The sequence below is a fragment of the Amphiura filiformis genome, chromosome 4 (genome assembly GCF_039555335.1).
Source record: "Amphiura filiformis chromosome 4, Afil_fr2py, whole genome shotgun sequence".
NCBI lineage: Eukaryota > Metazoa > Echinodermata > Ophiuroidea > Amphilepidida > Amphiuridae > Amphiura > Amphiura filiformis.
In genome coordinates, this window is record NC_092631.1 from 40,619,705 (window position 1) to 40,643,529 (window position 23,825).

The window sequence follows — 23,825 nt, forward strand, 5'->3', positions numbered from 1 at the left end:
TGGGAAAAATAGTAAGGTTAGGGACGCAGCATTAGACTTCAAGGGGGGGGGGGGGGGAGGAAGTTGGGGTCGGGGCAAAAAAAAACGCCGCCAAAGGCAACAAGTTTTTTTTTTTTAATTTTCATGCATTTATACAATTAGGTGGGGAAAGTTGGGTTTTTTTAGTGTTGGTGGGGAAAGTTTTTTTTTTTTGCTCATGTATTTTTTTTGCTCATTTTTTTTTCAAAACTTCCTCCCCACCACATTGAAGTGTAATGGTGCATCCCTTAATGTACCTACTTCCCATTCCAAAAGAGATACAGCACTAATTGTTGGGGATTAAAAAATATTATCAAGTTCATCTGCCAAATGAAACATAGCACCGTCCTAATCATTCATTTTAGTCATTTCTTGGAAAAAGGAGCCAAAACATGCATTTTCGGCACGTTTTCTGACAATCGAGATCAATTCAAGGGCCTGGGACAAGTCTAAGCTTTCAAAATTTTGAGTATGTGCCAACATTTTGCTTTAATTTTCACTTGTTTGTATTACATGAATTAAATGATTGGTTATAAGAATGAAACATGTCTTTTCCAAAAATTAGAATGCATACATTGAAATTAGACTTCGTACAAGTCTTTAGACTTAATTGTCACAGCATGTGAAAATACCCTAAGGCCCTTATTTCAAAAATTTGACTTTCATCGCCAGTTAGAACAAAATAAAGGATTAGGATTTAGTTGTTTCATTTGGCAAAACAGGATGATATTTTTTAAATCAAAAAATATTAGTGATGCGGTTTTCTGAAATCTCTCTCTTGTCTGATGGAACCTATGTCATGCATACGCTACTGTGGTCATCGCGAGACGTCACCACACACCTCTGTCTCTTGCTATGTTTGTGTCGGTTCTTCAATTAACCCATTTCTTAATATCGTCAATACATGATATTATTGACACCCTCTTGCTCTGCACCATTCCACAACTACTACTTTATGTGTCCGAGGTAGTGGATCTCTCTGTTGCAAATGGTTAATGGTTTAACGGACCTGATTGGCCCATGTGGAAGACCTATGTCTTGACTACATACGACCTCAATTGCACTGGAGGTGGAATGTAAGCTAATGTAGTGGACCAAAATAAGCAAAAACATGATTTTTTTTAAACGTCGTTGGAATTATGATTTAAGACATAAACGGTGATACGAGTAATACTGATACCAGTTAATTTTAACAAGCATGCTTGCCATTAGTTGGACCTTGTTATTAGGTATTATTATCAATATTTTGCATAATTCGTCGATTTCCGTCTGGGGAAAACACATGGCGAACTTGCTCCTTCACATACAGGGCGGACAAGCCCCAAACGGTACTTTTTTTCCTTTACCTTGTTTTATACCTACTAAACACAAAATGTCGATCTTTTAAATGCAAATCACTCACCTTCCGAATTAATATACGAACAAAATCCGTCTCTGCAATGTCTTGAGATTGTTACAATATTACTAATTCAGAAAAGTAAACTTCTTTAACTCGGAAACATTTTTGACACTCCCCGGTCTACCCTACTATATCCGATCTTATTAAATTGTTGCAAACTACATATTTATTGTACCTTCTATCCTACCAGGATACTCCGAGTAGTCGCCTGTAGCACAACATTCCAAAAGCATTGATGCGCTTCCTGTCACATATGGAAAGGTTTCTATACAAAACGATTCTCTTATAAACCGTCATGCGCACAGTTTCCACCTCGATACACATGAGCACACATTTTCGAAGCAAGCAGTGAATTGTCTCCACACAGTCTTTGATTACACTACACGGTTGAGTACATAACATCGTAAGAGCTGTGTAGGTTGTAGCTAAGAAATGGGCGTCTTTGATTGGTTTTTGTCGAAACCTCAAGTGTTCCCTTCATCCAATCAGAATTTCTTTATATCAAACGAAAGCTAACACTTCCGCCTAAAAACATTTTTCGTCACTAGGTCAACAGATAACGCAATTCAATTTATAGCAATACAAGGCGAATGTGATAAATCTGTTGAAAACTACCTATCCAAGCACATTTTTTGACCAAAATGTAGGTTTTAAAAGCTAAAACCTCAAGTGTTCCTTACAATATTTTTCAAATTTTATGTCATTAAATAAAAGTACACTTATATTGTCCATATACTAGCGTCATTAGAATGAGCAATGGCCAATTCTCTTTAAATTGCAAATTTTGTGCAAAAAGTTACTATTTTCGCCTGTTTTGTCATACGGTTGTAAATTCTATGAACTATGACTTTGCTAAAGAGCGCTTACAAATTGACATGATTGTAGTTTAATTCCAGGAGCCGCACACCTTTGCATAACCATTAAGGTATAAGACATTTTTTGTTTTAGCTATAGCCCCCTCTCCAGAAGTATTTAATTACATTTCACCGCTGCAACTTTGGAAACTCCTTGAGGTGACAAGGTGCGCTATAAATCGCACTCGGTAAAGTGATTTAAGGTGGGCTCTATGCGCGCGATCGCACTCGCGCGCCTTAAAATGCATTGACTGAATCATTTGTACTTGCACATGTAGCATTTTGTGCACATTTTATAACACAATTTGTTGCCGTTCTTTTTTATGAGCGAGCTAAAATGAGGCTATTGCCAAGACTTTACATGTAAATGTAAATGTCCATAAAAAAAGAACAGCAACAAATTGTGTAAGAAAATTTGCACAAAATGCTAATTGAGCAAGTACGTATGCAATGCACTGGTTTTATTTTTTATGTATTGTATGTATGGTCTTTTCAAAAATAAAATGTCCATCTGAAACATAGGTGCGCATGATAGGTGGTAATTGCAATAACTGTTAATAGCGGACTCACCTACTACACTGCAGGTAAAACTTGCGGCATTTCCAGACCTCTTCAGCGTCAATGCTTGTGAATTGGTTACCACAGGAGACTCATTAGTAATGTATTCGGCATCAGCAAACTATATTTGGGTCTTATCAACTTCGGGTACTGTGTACAAATCATTTGACTTTTTAGTAGCACTAATTCTTAAAATGCATGGCTGCATACATAATTGTTAAGAATATCAATTCTAATGCACATTATACTAGTAAAACCATAGTAGATACCATCACAGCCAGAGTCATACAAACGCATCCAGATAATGGCCTAAATCCCATTTTCGTCTCTTTTTATCTGAATCATTTTTATCACTTGATATGCTTGTCTACAAATGAGAGTACTATGCATGACGCAAAGTGTTGTTTTCTTTCTCGGTCTCCTAAAGACCTTATCAGCTTAGCCTCTGTTGAAAAGTAAACATGGCATACACGTCAAACTATCAGGTTGAGAAATGTCATGAGTCTTTTCGAACTTTTATATCTGGTAAAGATGATTTTATTCCAAATATCCGCAAGAATAAACGAATGGAATCTGCCGATGTGTTGCAAATTTGTAGACAGACAACACACGCTATATTCTTTTTAGACATGCGCCATTTTGTTATTAAAGATATAAATATTATTAATCAACGACAAAATTGATCAAATGCTACATGGTGCAATTAGGTAACTATTGATCATTAAAGAAATTAAAGAACTTCAATTAATTGAAATCACATTTCTATTTCTTATTTGAAGATGACAAAGTAAAAGTTGCAGTTTGCTCAATTGCATGCCCTATTGATTTGTACACAAAGCGTTCAAAAGAAGAAAAGAACTAGCGCTGTGCTTCCATTGATTAGAACATTAAAACTAGCGTCGTACTAGAACACAAAAGTGCAACTTTTGATTTGTTTCTTCATTAGGTTTTAGATCACTGTTTCTTTAATTCTCAACCAATTTCAACAAATATGGTCTTAAATCAGAGCTATAGAGTACAGGTATTGGCTGCTTGTTTTAATTTTGATATATTTGTCTTAATTTAGAATATGCAGAGGTGAACACAACTGGTACCTTAATTTTTTGGCTTACTGTATTTTGCAGAACACAACAAATAAATTGTATAAAAAAATCATATTTTTAGTCTTCCACTCATGAAAATAATGGAACAGAAACAATCTGTCAGTGTCAGTTGGTAAGAGACACACACATGGGTCAAATTTAACCAAAATGTCTAAAATGTAATAATATATTTGAAATAAACAATTCTGTTGGTGTTAAGACAAATGTAAATGTGTAGTTTCCGGTACTTCTGAATTCTTATCAGTAAAGAAATGAGTAAAACTTTAAAAAAAACTGTGTAAAATTTTACCATTTACCAATTTCGCAATTTAGCAACAAATAGGCACGATATATCGCTACTCGCCTATGTTTAACTCTTGTACAGTCAGGACTTTATAGCGGTGGGAGCGATTCACCTTGGGTTCAGTACAGGATTGGCATTATCCGCCACTCCTGGTCTTCGACATCTGGTTAAGGGGTTTTTCCATGAAAACCATGTGCCCGAGAAGCTGAATACCGATTGAATACGGATACACTTCTGACAAAAGTTGAAGTAGTCTGGAAATATAAGTCGCTAATAGTTGTGGGACACTCTGCCTTTCTATGGAGATATATTGTTTAGAATGTCCTGCCGCAGTGAAGCATTTGACAAAAGTGACCATGTAGTCAGATGTGAGTCTTGGTAGTTAAAAACTACAAAAAAATTTAAAATAGTGTTAGAATAAAATTTGTTTATTTGTGTCAAATATGTCAACAGCCCGGGCCAAAATTCAACCGGCAATAACAGATCAACATGTAATCAACGTTTTCATGCAGGGACAATACAATGCCAATCAGGCGTACCATACTTGCCCTACTTGTCCCGGGGCTTATAGGGGCACCGAGTCAGGTGTAAAATGTCCAAATCGGAAATATTACTTTTAGGGAATCGGATAGCAACATTTGCACAGTATTTTTGCAGGACCTGAGAGCACATCAGACATACCAAATTGCATTCTGTACATACGATGAATGGCCTTCTGATATCAAATAATTTGATTGTTTGAAATTCGTTATACAATACAAATTTTATGGCAAAGCATTTAAAACATGTTTGATATTTAACAGTCTTCCAAGTAACCTGTATAAATCTAATGATATATACTTAAACTGGATATAGCTGGGATGAAAAACCGACCACTACAGAAAATGTTGACTTTTCCTATTAAATATATAATTTATTTTCCTCCAAAAGATGTGTAGGTCTTTTTTTCAGAAACAATGTATAACTTCAATTCGAAAGGTCCAAATTTTCAAATGATGGACGGCTTTTCCTCCCAGCTACGTACATGCACCTTAGGTACATACCATTAGATTTACAAAGTTGCTTCGACAACTGTTAAATGTCACAAATATCGATTTTTAATCATTTGCCAAAAATATTCATCCTTGTCTCTCTTCAGCTGAATAACACCATATGGGCGGGCCCCTTTGGGGCTACTCTCTGGGCCCCCGTACAGGCCAAAATTGCTGTCATTGCTATAGGCATGATAAGTATCCTCCTGGGAGTGATATCCAATGTTTTGTCCATGTCTCTCTTGAGCTGAATAGATGCATTTTTGGCCCCCTATTTTGTGACCCCCAGGCTGCCCGTACAGGCTGTGATCCGGCAGCAATATGGAATATTGAATCTTGGGCCTATACTAACATAACCAGGCCATCAAACCTTTTGTCTCTTCTCAGCTGAATAAATCGTCTGGGCTCCTAGTCTATAACCATAATGTCTTTGACTTGAGTTTGACGTCTTATTTCAGTGTTCCTAATTTTATCCCTTACGGTAATGTGTAGCATCTTCCTTTCCATTGCTCTTTGGTCTGTTTGTAGTTTCTGTTCCAGGTACTTGGTTGTTGTCCATGTTTCTGCCCCATATGTCATTGTTGGCAATACACAATGGTTAAACATTCTACTTCTCAGATACATTGGTAACTTCTTATCACATAGAATGTCCTTGAATCTTCCAAAGCAACACCAACCTGCCTTTATTCTGATCAAAGCTTCTTCCCTGGTGTTGTCCTCCATCTTCACTGTTTGGCCGAGATATTTATAACCATCCACCTTTTCGATAACATCGCCTTCAACTACAATGACATCCTCTGACTGGTGGTTTGTCATATAGATAAATATGTCAGCAAACATATATTGAATACAATACCGCTTTTTTTCAAGATACTAATCTTAAAGGTTTTCTTTGAAATCTATGGTTCAACGCATCGGTACCGCGTGAACGTTGTAGTGCATGGCGATATAGTCAAAATTGTATTCATCTATTGCTATGGTAGTTAATCATATTAACTACGTCACTTCTACGGCGAATAGGTTGACGAAAAATTTGATTGAATGGACTACACTGCGACATGATTACGAGGACACCGGTTCAAATCCTTTGTTTGGAGCCAATCGATAAAAGCATGCAGGGGCTCATGGTTACGTAACTCCCTGGTAACTGGACCACGTACCTTTTGAAACTGGTAATACAGGCCATAGACTTTCCCTCGTTTCAAGTTTTCTGTTTCGGGAGCTCTATTGTTCAGAAACGAAAACGCAAGGGATTAAGTAGGATGGTGTGTAAGTTGACTTCATTGTTACGTTTGGGGCATCATGCTTCTCATTTGAAGAGGTAATAATAGGTGCTGTCAATCACACTTATGTCTGTCAATAAAGGTTGGATAAGTCAATTATATGCAACACTGGCGTCTCATCTTACTCACTCTTAATAAGGACCCCTGCCTCTTCTCCTCTCGCTTTCTTCTCTTTCTAGTCTGTCTGTCTCTCCCCCTCCACAACTCTCACCTGTGCCATCTTTTGAATTATGTGGATATCTGAATTATATTGGATGTTGTATTTCCTTTACCCTTCTCCCCCTCTCACTGTTTTAGCAGTAGGCCTATGATCAACGTGGAAAAATCAAAATAAACGGAATAAACTCCTCCCTGCTCTGCTCGCCCCCTCTCTTCTCTCGATCTCCTCTCCTCTCCTCTACTCTCTCTCCTCTCCTCTCCTCTCCTCTCCTCTCCTCTCCTCTCCTCTCCTCTCCTCTCCTCGCCTCTCCCCTCCACTCCACTCCACTCCACTCCACTCCACTCCACTCCACTCCACTCCACTCCTCTCCTCCTCCTCCTCTCCTCTCCTCTCCTCTCCTCTCCTCTCCTCTCCTCTCTCTCCTCCCTCTCCTCTCCTCCTCTCCTCTCATCCCCTCTCCTCCCTCTCCTCCCTCTCCTCCCCTCCCTCCCTCCCCTCCCCTCCACCAGATCATCTCCTCGTCTAGCATCCCCACTCTCTCATATAATATACATTTAAAATAGATTTTGAGTCTGGCAATTTTGCCTGTAGCAATTATCAGATTACCAATTCCAATGAAAGAAATCCTATTAGTTTCACTTCAACGCACTTCTCTGGTGTTGCATATTACCAAGTCTTAAGGTGTATTTGGGACGAAAACAGTTACAGTGTAAAATGGGCATGAAGGTCGTATTCATAGGTACCTCAATTTGGTGCTACGTGTACCTCATTTAATGAGATACACGTAGCACCAAATTGAAATACCTATGAATATGACCTTCATGCCCATTTTACACTGTAACTCAGAATACAATTGAGGACATTTACGGCTCATTCGTGCTGTACGGTCACATTTGTTGGTAACATTTTAAAATGTTTGTCTTCAATATTATTACGTAACTGCAGCGTATAGTTAATATGCATTTGTTTCATCATAACATAATATACTATTCAAAAAGACTAAATAAAAATGTACAATATGCACACTAAGAAAGCAAGAGAGACAACTACCTTTATCTACCGGTGTTCCGTATTTATCAAAAATGTATTTTTCTTTTTTGACTGCACATCCGTATAGGACTTTTACTTTTCATACTGCAGTTACTTTCCGTTTTCCTATACACAATACACAGTGCTCTTACCATTGACGCGTAACCTCTACAAATAGCGTACGTTAGAAGTATGGGGATTTGCCTAGTTAACGTCGCTGTGTGAAAAATAACCGGCCAATATTAAAAGTACTCTTCTAAAATTCTAGAAAATATAGTTTTGTAACATGTCCTAAATTTTTAGCTAATTTAGAAGTTTGGAAATATTCGTACTTTGGTGTTTTAGTGTATGTTATATGTAATAGTACATTGCCTAGTTAACGTCGCTGTGTGAAAAATAACCGGCCAATATTAAAAGTACTCTTCTGAAATTCTAGAAAATATAGTTTTGTAAAATTTTTAGCTAATTTATGTGTTTGGAAATATTCGCACTTTGGTGATTTAGGAAGGATATGTAAACGACAGGTAACACCAAAAAATATGAAGAAATTATTTCCAAACCATGTTCCGGCCCATAGCCATTATGTTTCTCATTTTCAAGAATGTGGTTAACAATATGCACAGTATTGTCTCATTTCGTGAACAAAGGCCACACAGTAATTGTTAGCTTGCGTTTGCTTTATAATCGTTCACCCAACTGAAACTATAATACCAGCTCATTGCTCATAACAGACACATGTGTGTGTGGATTTAACCAGAGAAGATCTGATGTAACATGGTTGAGCTGTTTTCAATGAGTGTTATCTTGGTTTAATAGCTTTTAATGGGGTTTAAGTCCTGCAAAGGTCGTGGAGAATTCTACTGTAGTCATGACTGCATCATGTAAAGTAAACTAAGCGAACCGTCCAAATATATATTTGGTAAATGGTACGCAACGTTTCACGGATCATTTTCAAATTTGCGGTCAAGATGCTGAAATTTCAATAGATTTGCGGTTATAATATTACCCAATATCTTTACAATAAGAAAAATTTCTTAGGTCTAAAGGTCACTAACAACTTTTCTTTCATTACTATTTTCGGAAACATCTATATATCTAAATATATGATAAAAACCGGGTGTCTAAATTAATTGGGCAGACAGTAGCTACTTGTTCATAAAACATACAAATGCATAATTTACTGAGTAATAAGAATCATAATATGCATGTTACAACCATAAATCTACCGCAATAACAATACCACTACCCCACTACCCTTATTGTTAGGGTTTAGGTCAGGGTTAGTTAGGGTTACAGTTAAGGGATAGGGATAGCGTATTACGGGGATTGCGGTTGGTTGCAAAAATAAATACGTACCGGGTGTCAAACAACACGTGATAACACGAAACTGGGTCAAAAGCCTGTCAAATGGAAAAAGCCTTGCTGAGACAAATCACCCCAGCAAACACAAACCGTTTTAAAAAACGTTTCCAACAGGTTGTATTTTGGGCTTTGTCTTTGGTAAAAACATTTTAATAACGTTAAATGTCGGGTATAAAGGTCATGAAAACGTTTTAAAACGTTTTGTATGAAAACACACTACAACAATATTTTGAAAATGTTTTGAAAATGTTATTGTAAAATATTTTTGGCAAATATATTTTTTTTCTTATGTATTTTATTGTTTTTTACTCTATATTTTTACCTTTATTTCAGTTTCAAATTTGCCACCTTTGGCCCCCATGGATCAGATCGTGTCACAAATATGATTGGTACAGATAACAACAATTGCATATACAATAAAAGCACACAATCACAGTTTATCAGTACTTTATCAGTACTTAACCAATAGTCTTCTTGTTGGTGATCATAGAGTTCTTACAATGTTCTGGACGGCTGATGTATATATCCTTATTCACTTGTCCTGCGAAAATCAGCGATGTCCATTGTACACTTACATTTATAAATATCCTGCTTTCTCCAAACACTTATCTCCTTACGCTGCTTTATCCAAACACTTATCTCCTTGCGCTGCTTTCTCCAAAATGGTGCTTCTGTCACCAATCACTCTCCAGGAAACGGCATAAGAGCTTTAATCCTTGATGAGGAAGAACACATTTGTATACTTGAAATCTCCTTCGTTGCTGTGTTAAAAATAGCTCAATCATTGGCTATGTAAACTGGTTAAAAACGTACCTTTTTAATAAAGCACAATGACCACCAACACAATCATGTAGTGTTTACAATCCCTCATGACATTCTGTAAAGTGCAAACTCAAGCTTCCAGCTTTTATACACCAGAAAACCCAAAATCTATTAATAGACTATTCTGTCATATATAACACTTCCTGTGGGTGATTTCCTAAATCTTATCCAAATTTCACAATCCAAGGGATTTTCACAAGATTATTAATAAAGAGAATCTTCCAGAGATGAAGAGGGGTTTCCCAAAAACATTCTAAAATTAGATATGATTCAATTTGTTTTGATCACTTGGTGAATGAAAGGGAATTCCCCTAAAACATGCCATAACACACAAACTCTTGCATGATTACTTCCAATGTGTTTCCCATTGTTTCATATTTCTCATGACATACTTTCAGCTTGTAAACAAAGTTAAATAATTAAATTAAATTACTGAGGGCACATCACAATACAGTAGGTTATCATTTGATTTACTGAAAACACAAAAGGTCTAGTATATTTGGTTCTAAAGGTTTTTAGATGTCTATTTTCATATATTTATTGGTTTTTTTTTAAAATTATTTTACTCCATACATTGACCTTTATCTCAGTTTCAAATTTGCCGCCTCCATGGACCAGATCTTCACATATACCTTTTTTTTTTACTCCACATTTCAACGTTTTCTGCATCTGGCAACCCTTTCGAAAACATTTTGTGTTTGCTGGGATGGATATTTCACAAAACATACGCCCTCAATTTTTGTACGCAAATGTTTTGTCCATATACTATCAACTTCAGAAATAGAAGTTTAAACTGTATTTCTGATTTTTGAAATACAGTTCAATAGCAGGTAATATCTTTTATTTTCAATCCCAGTTTTCAATAATTCAGATGTTTTATCATTTGAATTTTGTTTGCGAAATCTCACTGAGCTCCTTTAAGTATAACTATCATAATATGTGACTTACCTAACCTACCACGTAGCACTCAAGTTTTGAACTTTGTAAAAGAATTGAGACTGTATGCATTATAATGGAAGTGGTTTATATAAGACACCACTGTGGCAGCCAGCCAGAGGCTTCCGTATTCAGTAGAAGAAATGCATTGTGTAGTCAACTCCTCAAAGGAAGTTATATAGGAAACTTAAAATGTGAAAACATTTCCCCTTTGGTCTTAAGCTTAAAAGCACAACACTTTATGATATACGTGTGTGAGGGTTATTGGAGGGTGAAGAGGACAAGAAACAATGTGGCTCTTTTTCAGTATATTGTGTACACATATGTACCTCAATACGGTACTATGCCAGTATTATAACGGTAAGTGATATTTCAATTTACATTTAAGGAGTATCAATTAGACAATAGGGTACTGTTTTTGCTTCTATTGTGCGTTTATCTTTTCATATACTGACGATTACATTATATTCGTTAAAACAAGAACAAAGGCCGAGTTTTCAACGCCAAAATAGTATCACACGTTATGTGAGAGATAGATTCTAACACAACACATGCATGCTCATTCTTCAAACTTTAATATAGTATCAATAGTATTAATAGTATCACCACTCTTTTTTAACCCTTAGGTATGATCAGAAATGTATTTTAAAATAACCAGAAGCGTAACTAACCAGTGACCCCATACGCACATACCTGCCGTGCAATATTACTACGAAATGAAGTCTTGGTTTACGTCATGTTGACAAGAAAATTTAAACAACAACTCTTGATTCCGGGACCAAGAATAAAGAAACATGTACAATCCAATCTGATTTTTAGCCCAAATGTTATTTTCATTTGAAATTTGGCAGGGCCTAATTAAGAACAAAATCGCATGGTATGTTTTGACTTTGCCTTTGTTTTTTATTATTTAAAACACAAGATTCAACACATTTAATCAGTTTTAATCATGCTTATAATGAAATGTAACATAATAATTATATAAGGGTCTTAAAGGAATACAGACAATGTTATTTTTCTTGATATAAAAATGTTCACCTTAAATATAATACTGAATCTTTTAGCATTGAATCAATATCATGGTTTTACAGGATTCGACTATTTCAATACATGTATACCTCCGGGGGGGGGGGGGGACCCAGTACAAATGACCATACGGGGACGTGCCGCAAATATGGGTAGCATTTTCAGCCTTGTGGTATATCAATGACCCCTTTTTCAAAGCCTATTTTGGTATATGAATGGGTCCTTTTTTCAAAATTGTCTCAATTTTTTCGGAAAATAGCCCAATTTTTCCTTAATCTAGCCAAAATTTTCAAAATGTTCCCAAAATTTGGGGAAAATTTGTAAAAACTAAGACAATTTTGGTTAAATTCGGCCGAAAATTTTGACTTTTGGTATATCAATGGGTCCAAATTTTTTGAAAAATTGGTATATTTATGGGTCCACTTTCAAATTCTCAGCGGCACGTCCCTACCAAAACCAAACTTGAGTACCCCCCCCCCCGGTATACCTTTTATGCGTGCATACCACTTTGCTTTAGTGGTAGATGCCATATCACTCATAGACCTGTCAGTGTATGATCGTGTAAACTTTACCATATTTTCTTAACCTTTATAACTATTATGTTGCCCTTACATCATTCGAGAGGTAAATCAGCGACTTATTTTTACTGCGGAAAATGGATAAAGAATTAAGGTTTGCGCTCAGGTTAGTGTTATATTCCATGAATTCCGTTGCCACTTTTCAGAATAATAATTTTATTTAGTTATTCTATTCTTAACATATTTTAACGAATAATTTTATCTTTACAAACGAACATTTAGTTTGTAAAATTGATTTATTCCTTTCTATTCTTGGAACATGTCAAAATGAAGTATAAAGTTAAAACCCTGTGTGGAACCCCTGGGACTACTTGTTAGCATACAATCACAGTATAATTTTATATTCAGAGAGCGTTACTTGGTTCAGTTGAATCTGAATTACATTAGAATATATGGATTACTACAATACGTGTAATTCCTATACATGCGAAGTGCGCCATTCGATTCAATTCTGAATTAAATTTTCATTTAAACTCGTCGTTCTGTGTAGCTCTATTGAAAGCTGACAAACAATGCTCACGTCATTTGATACTTTTCAATGGCGCTAGATTTCTTTAGGGACCGTTCACAAACACTTGTTAGGGGGCCTGATGCAAAAAGGGGGCCTGAAAAATGTTGACCCTCCTAAGGGGGGCCCTGAAAAAATGACCTGGAAAAATTAAGTTTATATGCTTTTCTATGGGGTTAACCCATAGTTTTCATGTCAAAAAGGGGGTCCTGAAATTTTTGAGGTCTGTAAAAGGGGGGGGGGGGGCTTTTTTTTTTTTTTGCATCAGGCCCCTTTACATTACAAGTGTTTGTGAACGGTCCCTTATGCCAGTTTTGTGTCATGTTCTGAACAGTCATAAATTCAATACATTCCAAGATCATTAAACTAAGCTTTAACAAAAAATTGTACCAATTAATAATATTAATGGTATCAAGCTTTATTCCAACAAAAAATGACATATGGCCAGCAAACATCAAATATTTTTGACATCATTCGCAAAAGGTTAGAAAAGGTTGTCAGAAAACGTTTAAATGTCGGGTTATGTAAAAGGGTATATAAAGGTTTATATAAAACGTTTTCATAACATTGAAGAACATTTTTGATAACTTCCTGCAAATATTTTAACATAACTAATCGTTATTTACATGTTGACAAATATTTGGCAAAAATGTTTGCTAAAAATATTTTTCAATAACATTTTGAAAACATTTAAAAAATATTTTTGCATTTTTTTTATACAGAGCGTTTTAAAACGTTTTCATGAACTTTATATACATTTAATATTATCAAAACGTTTTTACCAAAACTAAAGGCTCAAAAAATAACCTGTTTCGAAGATTTTAAAACGTTTTAAAAACGTTGTGTATTTGCTGGGTAAGAATTGATCAATCAACGTTTGCAAACTTGCTACCAGCTGTACACCCGGTGGTGTTGGCGGGGTGAGGGGAGAGGAGGGTTGGTGAAGGTCATGTTATCACACAATTGCACAAATCATGACCCATGGTATTGTAAGTTTCAAGAATTAATATTGTCATCAAATATAACCACTCTAAAATACTTGGAAAGAAAAATAGTTTTTTACCGAGCTTTTGCATCATCAGTTTTGTCTTTCAAAATATTCTACTCTCATGCAGTATTTTAAACGTGCACGGAGATTAGTTGCATAAAAATAACAAGACGATTTCTTATATACAATAATTAACAGAAATAGGCAGGAGAGGTTTGTTGACTGAAATGGATGTTCAGTTTTTATGTTTTCATGTTATGCATTTTATACATAGGCCTACGTGTCCATCTCTAGTATTTCTTTCACGACCTAAGTGCACAAACTCATGGTCATGTGCTTAGGTATCCTTATCGTACATGCGTACATCTACCCAGCACTTTAACCTTATCGGCCTCATTAACGATAGATGGACTGATACACGCATTGACGATATCCTTATCGTCCATGCGTACATATAGATGAGGTGACATGTGTTTACATTTGATACGCCCTCTGTTGGTCTGTGATCAAAACTGTCAGGCACAAAACACTATGGTTTACATTAAAGAAGTTGATTTTTATTCATTAACTTTGGTTTCAAAGCAAATAATACAAAAAATGGTATCAATCTTGTTTATAAATGCATCAAGCTATATACATAATATCACACAAAACTTCAAAGGTTTTTAAAAGGTGAGTTTTAAAGAGATTTATGTGGTCTGTCATAGACACTTCTGTGTTATTTTGCCTGCTTTGAAACAACAGAGGGCGGTCTGAATGTAAACATGTGACATCATAGGTCACCTCATCTATACACGAGAGACATTAACCCTAACGATAGATGGACTGATACACGCATTGACGATATAGCGAGTATCCTTATCGTTCATGCGTAAACCAATCGGCCTCATTATTAATGACAGACGGACTGACACACGCATTGACGATAAAGCGAATATCCTTTTTGTCTATGCGTACATCTACCCAGCACTTTAACCCTATCGACCTCATTAACGATAGATGGACTGATACACGCATTGACGATATCCTTATCGTCCATGCGTACATATACACGAGAGACATTAACCCTAACGATAGATGGACTGATACACGCATTGACGATAAAGCGGGTATCCTTATCGTCCATGCGTACATGCGTACATATACACAAGACATTAACCCTATCTGGGTCATTAACGATAGGCGGTCTGACGCATTGGCGATATAGTGCGGCTCAACAGGGACATATCTGTTAATAATAGTAAGAACTATTATTTAGTTAAAAATATGTTAATGGAAATCTTACAATGCTTTAACTGGAAATCAAAAGATTTGGACACCAAAGGGAATGACACATTTTGAGCCCAAATGTGTTAATCATATTCCATGTGTTTGATCTCTAGCTTTTATGTGATAGTACTCGTTTTTTGTTTATGTTTCAGATTTAAGTGCAACATTAGTGTCTCCATCACAATTGTGAGTATTAACCAAACATAAAATTACATACATTTTTTTTTGATAACAGTCCTGCTATTTTAGTGGATACCAGATTTAGATAACATTGATGCAGTAACAATGCCCGTAAAACGGATATTATTAAAAGCCAAACAGTGTCGGGACAGAGGTTATTACAACACTTTTCTCGAATCTGACTGCTATAAGTAGCCTACAAGTGTGACTCTCTGTACATGGAACCGACGGCATAACGTCCTCTCTGAAAGACGGGACACAATCACGGTTCACTTAGTAGTGAAGTCAACATTGCATTGCATTGGTAATCCCCTAACGCCATGGGTAGGGATGCCCGGACGAAGGTCTAGATACTGGATCATTTCTGAGACAGAGGAGATCCTGCGGAAGTCTTGGAAGACGAAACGCTTTCGAGGCGCTGAACATCTGAGTTAGTTTATGGGTTCCAAGCTTCGCTTCAACATTCCAGTTGCGTTATAACTAAGGAGTGATAGGCTCTAGCTTCGACTTCACTGCTACATGGAGAGAAAGTGTTCTCCTGAGCATATCAAGTGTGCGACTTGCTTTGGCTGCAGTATTTTGAAAATGGGCTGACCAATTCAGATTTTCAGAAATAGTAATGCCGAGATAATCGTGCTGAGTAACTCTCTGCAGCTCTTCTCTATTGATGGAATATCGGTAGAGGCTGTGTTTTTTCTTCAGGGTCACTGACATAATGGCATACTTTCCAACATTGAAGGACATAAGCCATGTATCTGCCCAGGTAGCCAAGGTTTCAAGATCTTGCTGGAGGATGTTATGATCAGATGGAGATTTCTTTAAAACACAATGCTGTCATCAGCAAAAAGGCGAATGTTGGAGTGAAGATGATTTATATTATTTATATACAAGAGATATAGTGCTCGTCCCAAAACTGAACCTTGCAGGACACCAGATGTAACTTGTTCTCATGACGAGAGACTACCATTGACCACCGGCTGCGGTCTGTCACCGAGGAAGGCTCTTATCGCAGGACCACGAATGCCATAAAAATCCAATTTGAAATAGTTGAAATGCTCTGAAAAATTAATTTAAAATCATGAATTTGTTGTCTTCTTACTTATACTGCATGTAGAGTTCTTAACGAAGGTCGTGTGGAAGTCTCTATTGGAGGAGAATGGGGAACAATATGTGACACAAATTGGGATATCCAAGATGCCCATGTGGTATGTATTGCAATGCGCACCCACTGCTGAAGATAAAAGTGTGCATCATTTAGTAAAATTAGCGGTGTGAGTCTTCTCTCAGTCGAGTTTAAAACAACAAGTAATATTTTTAATCCAGTATAGTGTAAAACAAAGTAATTTTTGCACTTCTGCTGATTGCTAAACATACATCGTCATGACTAAGACCCAACATACTGTCACGGAGGTATAAGTGCGTTAGTGTAGATAGACCTGACAGGGATGCCCTATTTTTTGGTCTATACGCTAGCGCGCCCGCCTTATAATCCCAAGATCGTGGGTTCGAGTCCTGGCAGGACCGGAAGTGACCCGAGAAGGCACGGGATACTTAGTACAGGCAACCCATACCGTAGTAGCTCTGCACAACGGGGCAGCGCCAATACGAATATATCATACCGATAAATGACATGTCTGTTCATTGCCCGGTTTTCTTAAGTTTGCATTGCGAACTACGTGATACTTCTTTGTGGCTCATGGTTTATGTGAGCGCTTGGTTACCATTCGACTATCACTAAGTTTGTAAATTATATTACGAACAAATAATTTTGAAGAGCACAGATAATATGTCTCCTTCAATATCACTCTTTCCACCCGCTGCAGGAGCTTACATGGTTCTTAGATAAAATCACTCTCTAACAATCGTACGTTTTTCATTATTACTTTTCTGAAACAAACAGACAAAAAAAAACCCTCCAAAAGCCTTAGCGGGCAGACCTGTGATGTCGTAATGCCGATGCGCACATCGATACTGAGCACTTCACTACTTGACATGGGCAATAACGATGTTCGCTAAACCACGTAAAATGACAACATCACAGGTATACCCGCAAAGGCTCGTGGGATTTACCGAAAAAAGGTTAGTTGCAAATTCGGTACATTTAATTACAAGTGACGTTTAATGCTGTACAGTGCTCAGTCTGCTTTATTTCTGATCCTTCCAATAGGTGTGTAGAATGCTAGGATTCCAAGGTGCAATGCAAGCGGTTCCAAATGGATTATTTGGCACGGGTAAGTCTTTTAATTAGACTTTTTGAAATATGGCGGGCACAAAAGGAGAGGTGTATTTTGAAGTGAGTAATCTTTTGTCAGCTGAGAAGCATACAAAAGAGTACTCATTTCAAAGTACGCCCTCTCCGTTTGTGCCCGCCACATTTCAAAAAAGCTTATTAAATAATTATAATCATAATAAATTTATGGTAAAAAGAGCTTTTTATTGTTTATATTGCGATCGTTTTGAACATGGTTCAAACTATAGTTAGAGTAAACTAGTGACCTGGAAACATCTAGACTGTAACGTGCACTACGAATAAAAGAGTTTTTGCTTCGCGAGCATTTCTCTAGATTGTTCAACAGTACGTTAACAAGAGAAATAAACATACCAAATGATGTAGCATTTAATTGGATGTAAGGCGAGCGATAGCGCAAAATCTTTTGAAAATTTATCTCGCCAGACTTGTATACCACTTTCAAGACTAATTAAGCGATTAGAAATGTCTTTAAAAATTATTCAAATATTTATAGTATTTTTTATTATCAGGGAGCTATCCAGTTCTTATAACTAATGTGCAATGTGTTGGACGTGAAGTTTCTTTGCGGTCTTGTCCAATGGAACTAGTTGAACGAGACAGCGGGAGATGTGCGCCAGCTTCCGTTGCTGGGGTAGTCTGCATTCCGCGCGACAGCCGTAAGTTGTTATTTCCTCAGTCTTCACGTTTACGTGCCTGTTCTCATACAATCCACCGAAACACATTTTTATCTGTAATGACCTATATGTTGCATGTAAACATATTAAAAACTCTCTTTAAGTTTCTTAGATACAAATATTAAAACAATATAGTACATCTGTGACGTATTCGTTAAGTCATGTATACTAAATCATTATGGGATAATACAAACTTTTCGACCACATCGTAGAAATGTTCGATACCTCCTCTTCATGTAAATAAGTGGTAGACACCCTTTAACCTACCCGTATATCCTCTAATATCGTGGGTTCTCGGTAATCTGAGTTATATTTTGCTTTTGTATTCGTATTATAAGCAGACTCACATCAATTATTATCATTAATAACACATTCTTAAAACATCGATATCTTGTTTTACTTTGGGAAAGTAATAGTAAGAGAAGCAGGGTGAAAACGTAAAAGAAATATTTATCTAGGCTTGGAGACTATACTTTCGTAATATCTACTTGAAGATGTAAGGTAGTATCTTCTGCTTTATTTAATATCAAAAGCAAGATCTAATTTGTTTAAAAAAAATATTTTACAGAAGCACTTCACACACTTCTACAAATATAATTTGGTTTTGCAGGTATCAACTTAGCTGGGAAGACTGTGACGCAGAGTTCTGTATCAAGTGGCGGAAATCCAGGAAGAGCTATTGACGGGAATGAAAATGCTAATTATCCTGCAAGATCTTGTACACATACACGAAGTAGGAATTTGTTCAGTTGAACATTAATATTATAGTTTAAAATGTTATGTACTTTTTGTGTTTTCCCCATTCCAGATAAATACAGCACTAATTTTTTGGGATTAAAAAAATATGATCATGTTCTGCAAAATAAAACATAGCTAAATCCTAATCCTTTAGTTAGTCCTAACTGGCAATAAAAGTAAAGTTTTAATATTTGGCCAATTTCTTGAAAAAAGTGCCAAAAACATGCATTTTTGTCATGTTTTCTGACAATCGAGTCACAAAAATCAAAGACTTGGAACAAGTCTAAGCATTCAAAATCTTGAGTAGATGCTGCAATTTTGCTCTAATTTCCACTTTTTGTGTGTTACTATAACTAAATAATGGCTTATAAAAATGAAACATGTCTTTTCTAAAAACTAGAATGCGTAAACTGAAATTAGTCTTAGTACAAGTCTTTGAGCTTGATTGTCACAGCATACGAAAAACACCCTAAAACGCATGTTTTGGCCCTTATTTCCCAAAATTGGCCAAATATTAAATTTTACTTTTATTGCCAGTTAGGACTAACTAACGGATTAGGATTTAGCTATGTTTCATTTGGCAAAACAGGATAAAAAATGTTTTATCCCAAAAAATTAGTGCTGTATTTTTCTGGAATAGGGAGTAAGGCTTACAACCAAGTTACACCTTGAAATATTAACTTTATTGGCATCTTCCTAAAAATGAGACATGGCACTAAACGGTCGTACAGGTATTTAAATATAAAACATAGGTTTCGGGAAAAACAAGCGAACAAACAAAAACAATTTTGTAGTATGCTATACGAAACAAACCGGTCATTTACCATATTTGCAAACAAGATAATTATTGAGAGGCTTTGAATTTGATACAAGAATATATTGCACAAAATAGAAAAATATTTTTATCGAATGTAATATATTCTTGTAACGCAAGGAAATAAGCCATTCAATGGTATTATTATTAGGTGTCGTAGTATTATTATCAGACTAACTTATTTTGACTAATTTGACCTACCTTAGTGCGACTGTAAAGCCGATCAGCGTAATGTACACGCGCGAAAATCATTGCGGATACAATAATTGTTTTAACAAAGTAGTCATCCGGGTTCTTCAAAGAAACTATGCGATTCTAGGATTTATTTTTGTAGCACTAGGAAGGCTGACATAAATTGTAATGACAATTATTAAAATTGAAATCGTGTTTGGCACTCGATCAACAACACTGGCCCAGTACTCTGACTATCTTGGGAGAACATTGAATGATTCACCCAGTTTGAATAAGAAATTTCAAAAAGAAAACTCACTTAATGTCTTAACCCTGCAAATTGCAGTTCATCTTGTAACAATACGAGCAATATGTTCGAGTCAAATGCCAGATCCAGGGTGATCCGGTATTCATAACCTCATTAATAAACGCGATGCGTGCGATCCAATCATATTTTATTATTTGCGAAAACGCGAACGCAAATCGAGGTCATTAATATCTCACAATTGACCGCAAAATGCGTAATTGTTCCAATGTCGCACACAATTGACTTCTGCGTGCGAGGTATTGTGCGTCCAACAAACTGCGCGCGCGCTGGCTGCCGTATTTGGATTGCGCGCTACCATATTTGCACAGATTGTGATACGCACTTTTGTTATTGGTCGTTCTGTTTTAGCCTGATCGATTTTTGGCAAGGGAAGATTTAAAAATCATCTATTTTTATAAACTTTTGAGCAAAATTTTGTGTTATTTTGTAAGGTGAAGAGATTAAAGTGACGTTATGAATGAGGTTAATAACTTTGCATCGGTAATATGTCGGGCATTGTGAAAAATCTAAACATTTTGCTTTGGACCTCGGAATATCCCTCGGGGCTACGCCCCTCGGGATATTCCTCGGTTCCAAAGGCAAAATGGTTAGATTTTTCACAATGCCCTCCAAATAACCGATGCGCAGTTATTAACCTCTAATTAGCATGCTCAGTACGCATTTGGCAAGGGGGAAAGAAAACAATGCCCCACCCCAGCATCTTTTTGGGTAGATATGCTCACTAGCGTAAACCTATAGGACTACCGGGCCAAATCTAAAAAAGGGCTCTAAAGTCTTCCCGCTGACCTGCTGCAGAAATGACTTTGCTAGAATAATTGCCCAAAATGTGTTTGCACTTAAATTTTTGGACCAATATAAGGTGAATTGTAGTGTTACAAATGCAAAAAAAATGCAATTTTGGTAGAGTTTTCGGTTATAGATCCGGTTATAGATCAAGATGATCAGTGGCTGGTTACGTTGGAAAGAACCTTCTGGGGAAGGGCAAATTTCTCTGCCTTGTGCCGAATACGATACTGGGTCATACCAGGTAGGTAGAGCATTTTGACGACTAATTTAACGATTTGTCATGTTATCTGTTTTATATTATTTTACAATAGTAGAGAGTAAGAAAGTACAGTTTCAAACCTAAGATAAATATTTGTTTTACCCTTTTCACCATGCTTCTCTTGCCTATTTCTTTCTCTTTTTTCCCTCTGGAATTATTTCCCCATACTCCCCTCAGTATTACGTCGTTGTTCTTGAATGTGTACTGTGAACGTTATTTTTCCCATCTCTGGAATAGAATAATTACCTCATATTTGCAAGATATCTTAATTTGATTTCCTTTAGAATTGTGTTTAAGATATATGGACCATGTATGTTACCTATACAATCATGTTCTTCATTTTTATTTCTGTTTAGAATAATATTGTTCTCACTATTTTGTATTTATTTGTATTAATCTTAATAGAACAAAATGCACCATGGTGGAAAGTAGACTTGGGTGTGGAGACATGTATAACGAAAGTAGAAATTCGTAACAGACAAGACTGCTGCGGTAAGATAGAAGTCTAACTAACACTCAAAACTTTACATTACTTCCGTACCGGGTAAAATGTCCAAGGAGGGCACATTTTGCATTTTTATGCTATAATACTCGTGGCCTAAAATAGGTCAAAGCTAAGGTGCATATCACAGGCTTACCATCCTATAGACGAATCCAATTTCACGCATTCCTACACCTCAATGGCAGCCATATTTGGGTCCCCGTCGGCTCCATCTCACCTAAAATGTGAAATATACGGCCTTGGAGGGTATTTTAAACTGCATTCTATCACCCGTGTTACACGTAGACAAAAGAATGATTGCCGTTTACAACACAGAAGAATCTAACATCGAATTTAAGCGGCTTTAATCCACCCAATTGGGCAGTCACAACACCAGTTTCGTGCTGCGGGGACCCAGTCATGGCCGACCAAATCCTGACCATGACTTGGCTCGTTGGATTCGTCTGTATAGAACACGACTCAGAAATGTTAAGGTGATTATTTGACATTCTGTAATCTCATGTGTATAAAAGGATTTAAGGTTACACGAAGAAACGTATAAAAAACGTATAAAAGACGTATAAAGTTGTTCTCTAAAACAGAGTTTTCTCAGTAATCAAATATCGCAGCGAGTGAAATGTTGGTGCATTGGATGTACATTTTGTGTGTGTTATATACAAATTTTTAGAATAAGTTTGAAAATCCTTCGTTTAAAGCATTTTTACGCACCATGTTCACAAGATCAAAAAACACGTTCCATGAGGTTTTTTTCAAATGTGCGCCCCGTATAAATCCACGCCGAGTGATTGTTTTCTTCTTTTTCGTATTGTACTACAAATCGATCAAAGAAATAATGTTGCCATGGGGAAGAACCAAATACAGTACCGATTAAATTTTAAAAGCCCGTTTTGGGGGAAATTTTGGAGAATTTGCTTGAGAAAAAGCTGGTTTGTGAAATTATCGATATCTTGATTACGGGACGTTAATTTAGACAATTGAATACCTACATTATTTCTCAACATTCTGCCAATTGTTATTCCATTTGATTTTCACTCAAAATTGAAGCTAGTTTTGCAAAAAACAAGGGTTTTCTCCATCGGGTTCGTCAAAAATTTCAGCGCCGACATGCGTGTTTATTCTAAGAGCCATTATGCGGACGCAATTGTAATCAATAATAATTATATATCCCCTTCCAGGACAATCAATTGCGTAAGCTGATGTGTGGCCGAGCGGATAGAGCGTTGGACTTTGAATCTATTATGATTTATTTTTTGTGGGTTCGAGTCCCCGTGTGGCTAAAATTTCGGGTTTTTTTTACCTCTTTTCTCATTTTTACTTCTGTTCTTCCCTCTTTTCCTTCTCCTTTTCTTTTTTCATTTCTTTTTTTTCTTTCTTTCTTTCTTTCTTTTTTATTCACTATTTCTTTATTCTTTCTTGCTCCTTTCTTTTATAGTTTTTGTATATTTGATTGATTCGCTGATTACAGAGATTGATTGTTTTTCACTTTATATAATTCAGAAATTTGTAGGCCTGCTAAGTCTGTCTTGTTGAATATTCCAAAATCCAATTTACAAATAATTGCTTCATGATGTTGTTGTTGATGTTATTTATTTATTTCATCAAAGATATCAAGGCTCTATAAATTTAAAATCAACACATTTTCTAGACGGTGGCGTATCTTCATGGGGCGGGCATAGGGGCCAGAGGAAGTGCCCCCAATCGATTTTAAAATTGATAAAATCCTCATGAAAATTGCCGAAAACGGCTTGTGCCCCCACCCACCCCCGCATCACGAGCTCCGGGCACGAGCTGAGCCAAGTTTCATGTCTTGACCGTGGATCGATATTCTATTATAATTATTAAAGTAGGCTTACCTCCCGGTACGCTTGTTCATTTTCTGCATGGCTGTTTCTGATATGAACTTACGCCCCTCTGA

At 36.5% G+C, this 23,825-nt stretch overlaps 1 protein-coding gene and 1 long non-coding RNA gene across 3 annotated transcripts in view; one reads left to right on the plus strand and one right to left on the minus strand.

Moving 5' to 3' along the window:
- The window catches only part of LOC140150897 (uncharacterized), a 413,208-nt gene that overhangs the window by 271,986 nt on the left and 117,397 nt on the right, over nt 1-23,825 (minus strand). The window lies entirely within an intron of this gene.
- The window catches only part of LOC140150892 (scavenger receptor cysteine-rich type 1 protein M130-like), a 48,379-nt gene continuing 35,494 nt past the window's right edge, over nt 10,941-23,825 (plus strand). Inside the window, exons 1-7 of one of the 2 annotated variants that reach the window (XM_072173053.1) lie at nt 10,941-11,198; nt 15,360-15,393; nt 16,502-16,592; nt 17,555-17,618; nt 18,148-18,294; nt 18,923-19,045; nt 21,814-21,900. In XM_072173053.1, coding sequence (XP_072029154.1) covers nt 11,129-11,198; nt 15,360-15,393; nt 16,502-16,592; nt 17,555-17,618; nt 18,148-18,294; nt 18,923-19,045; nt 21,814-21,900 — 616 coding nt within the window. In that variant the 5' untranslated portion in view covers nt 10,941-11,128. The remainder of the gene's footprint in view (nt 11,199-15,359; nt 15,394-16,501; nt 16,593-17,554; nt 17,619-18,147; nt 18,295-18,922; nt 19,046-21,813; nt 21,901-23,825) is intronic. The other variant, XM_072173054.1, reaches the window with a different exon arrangement.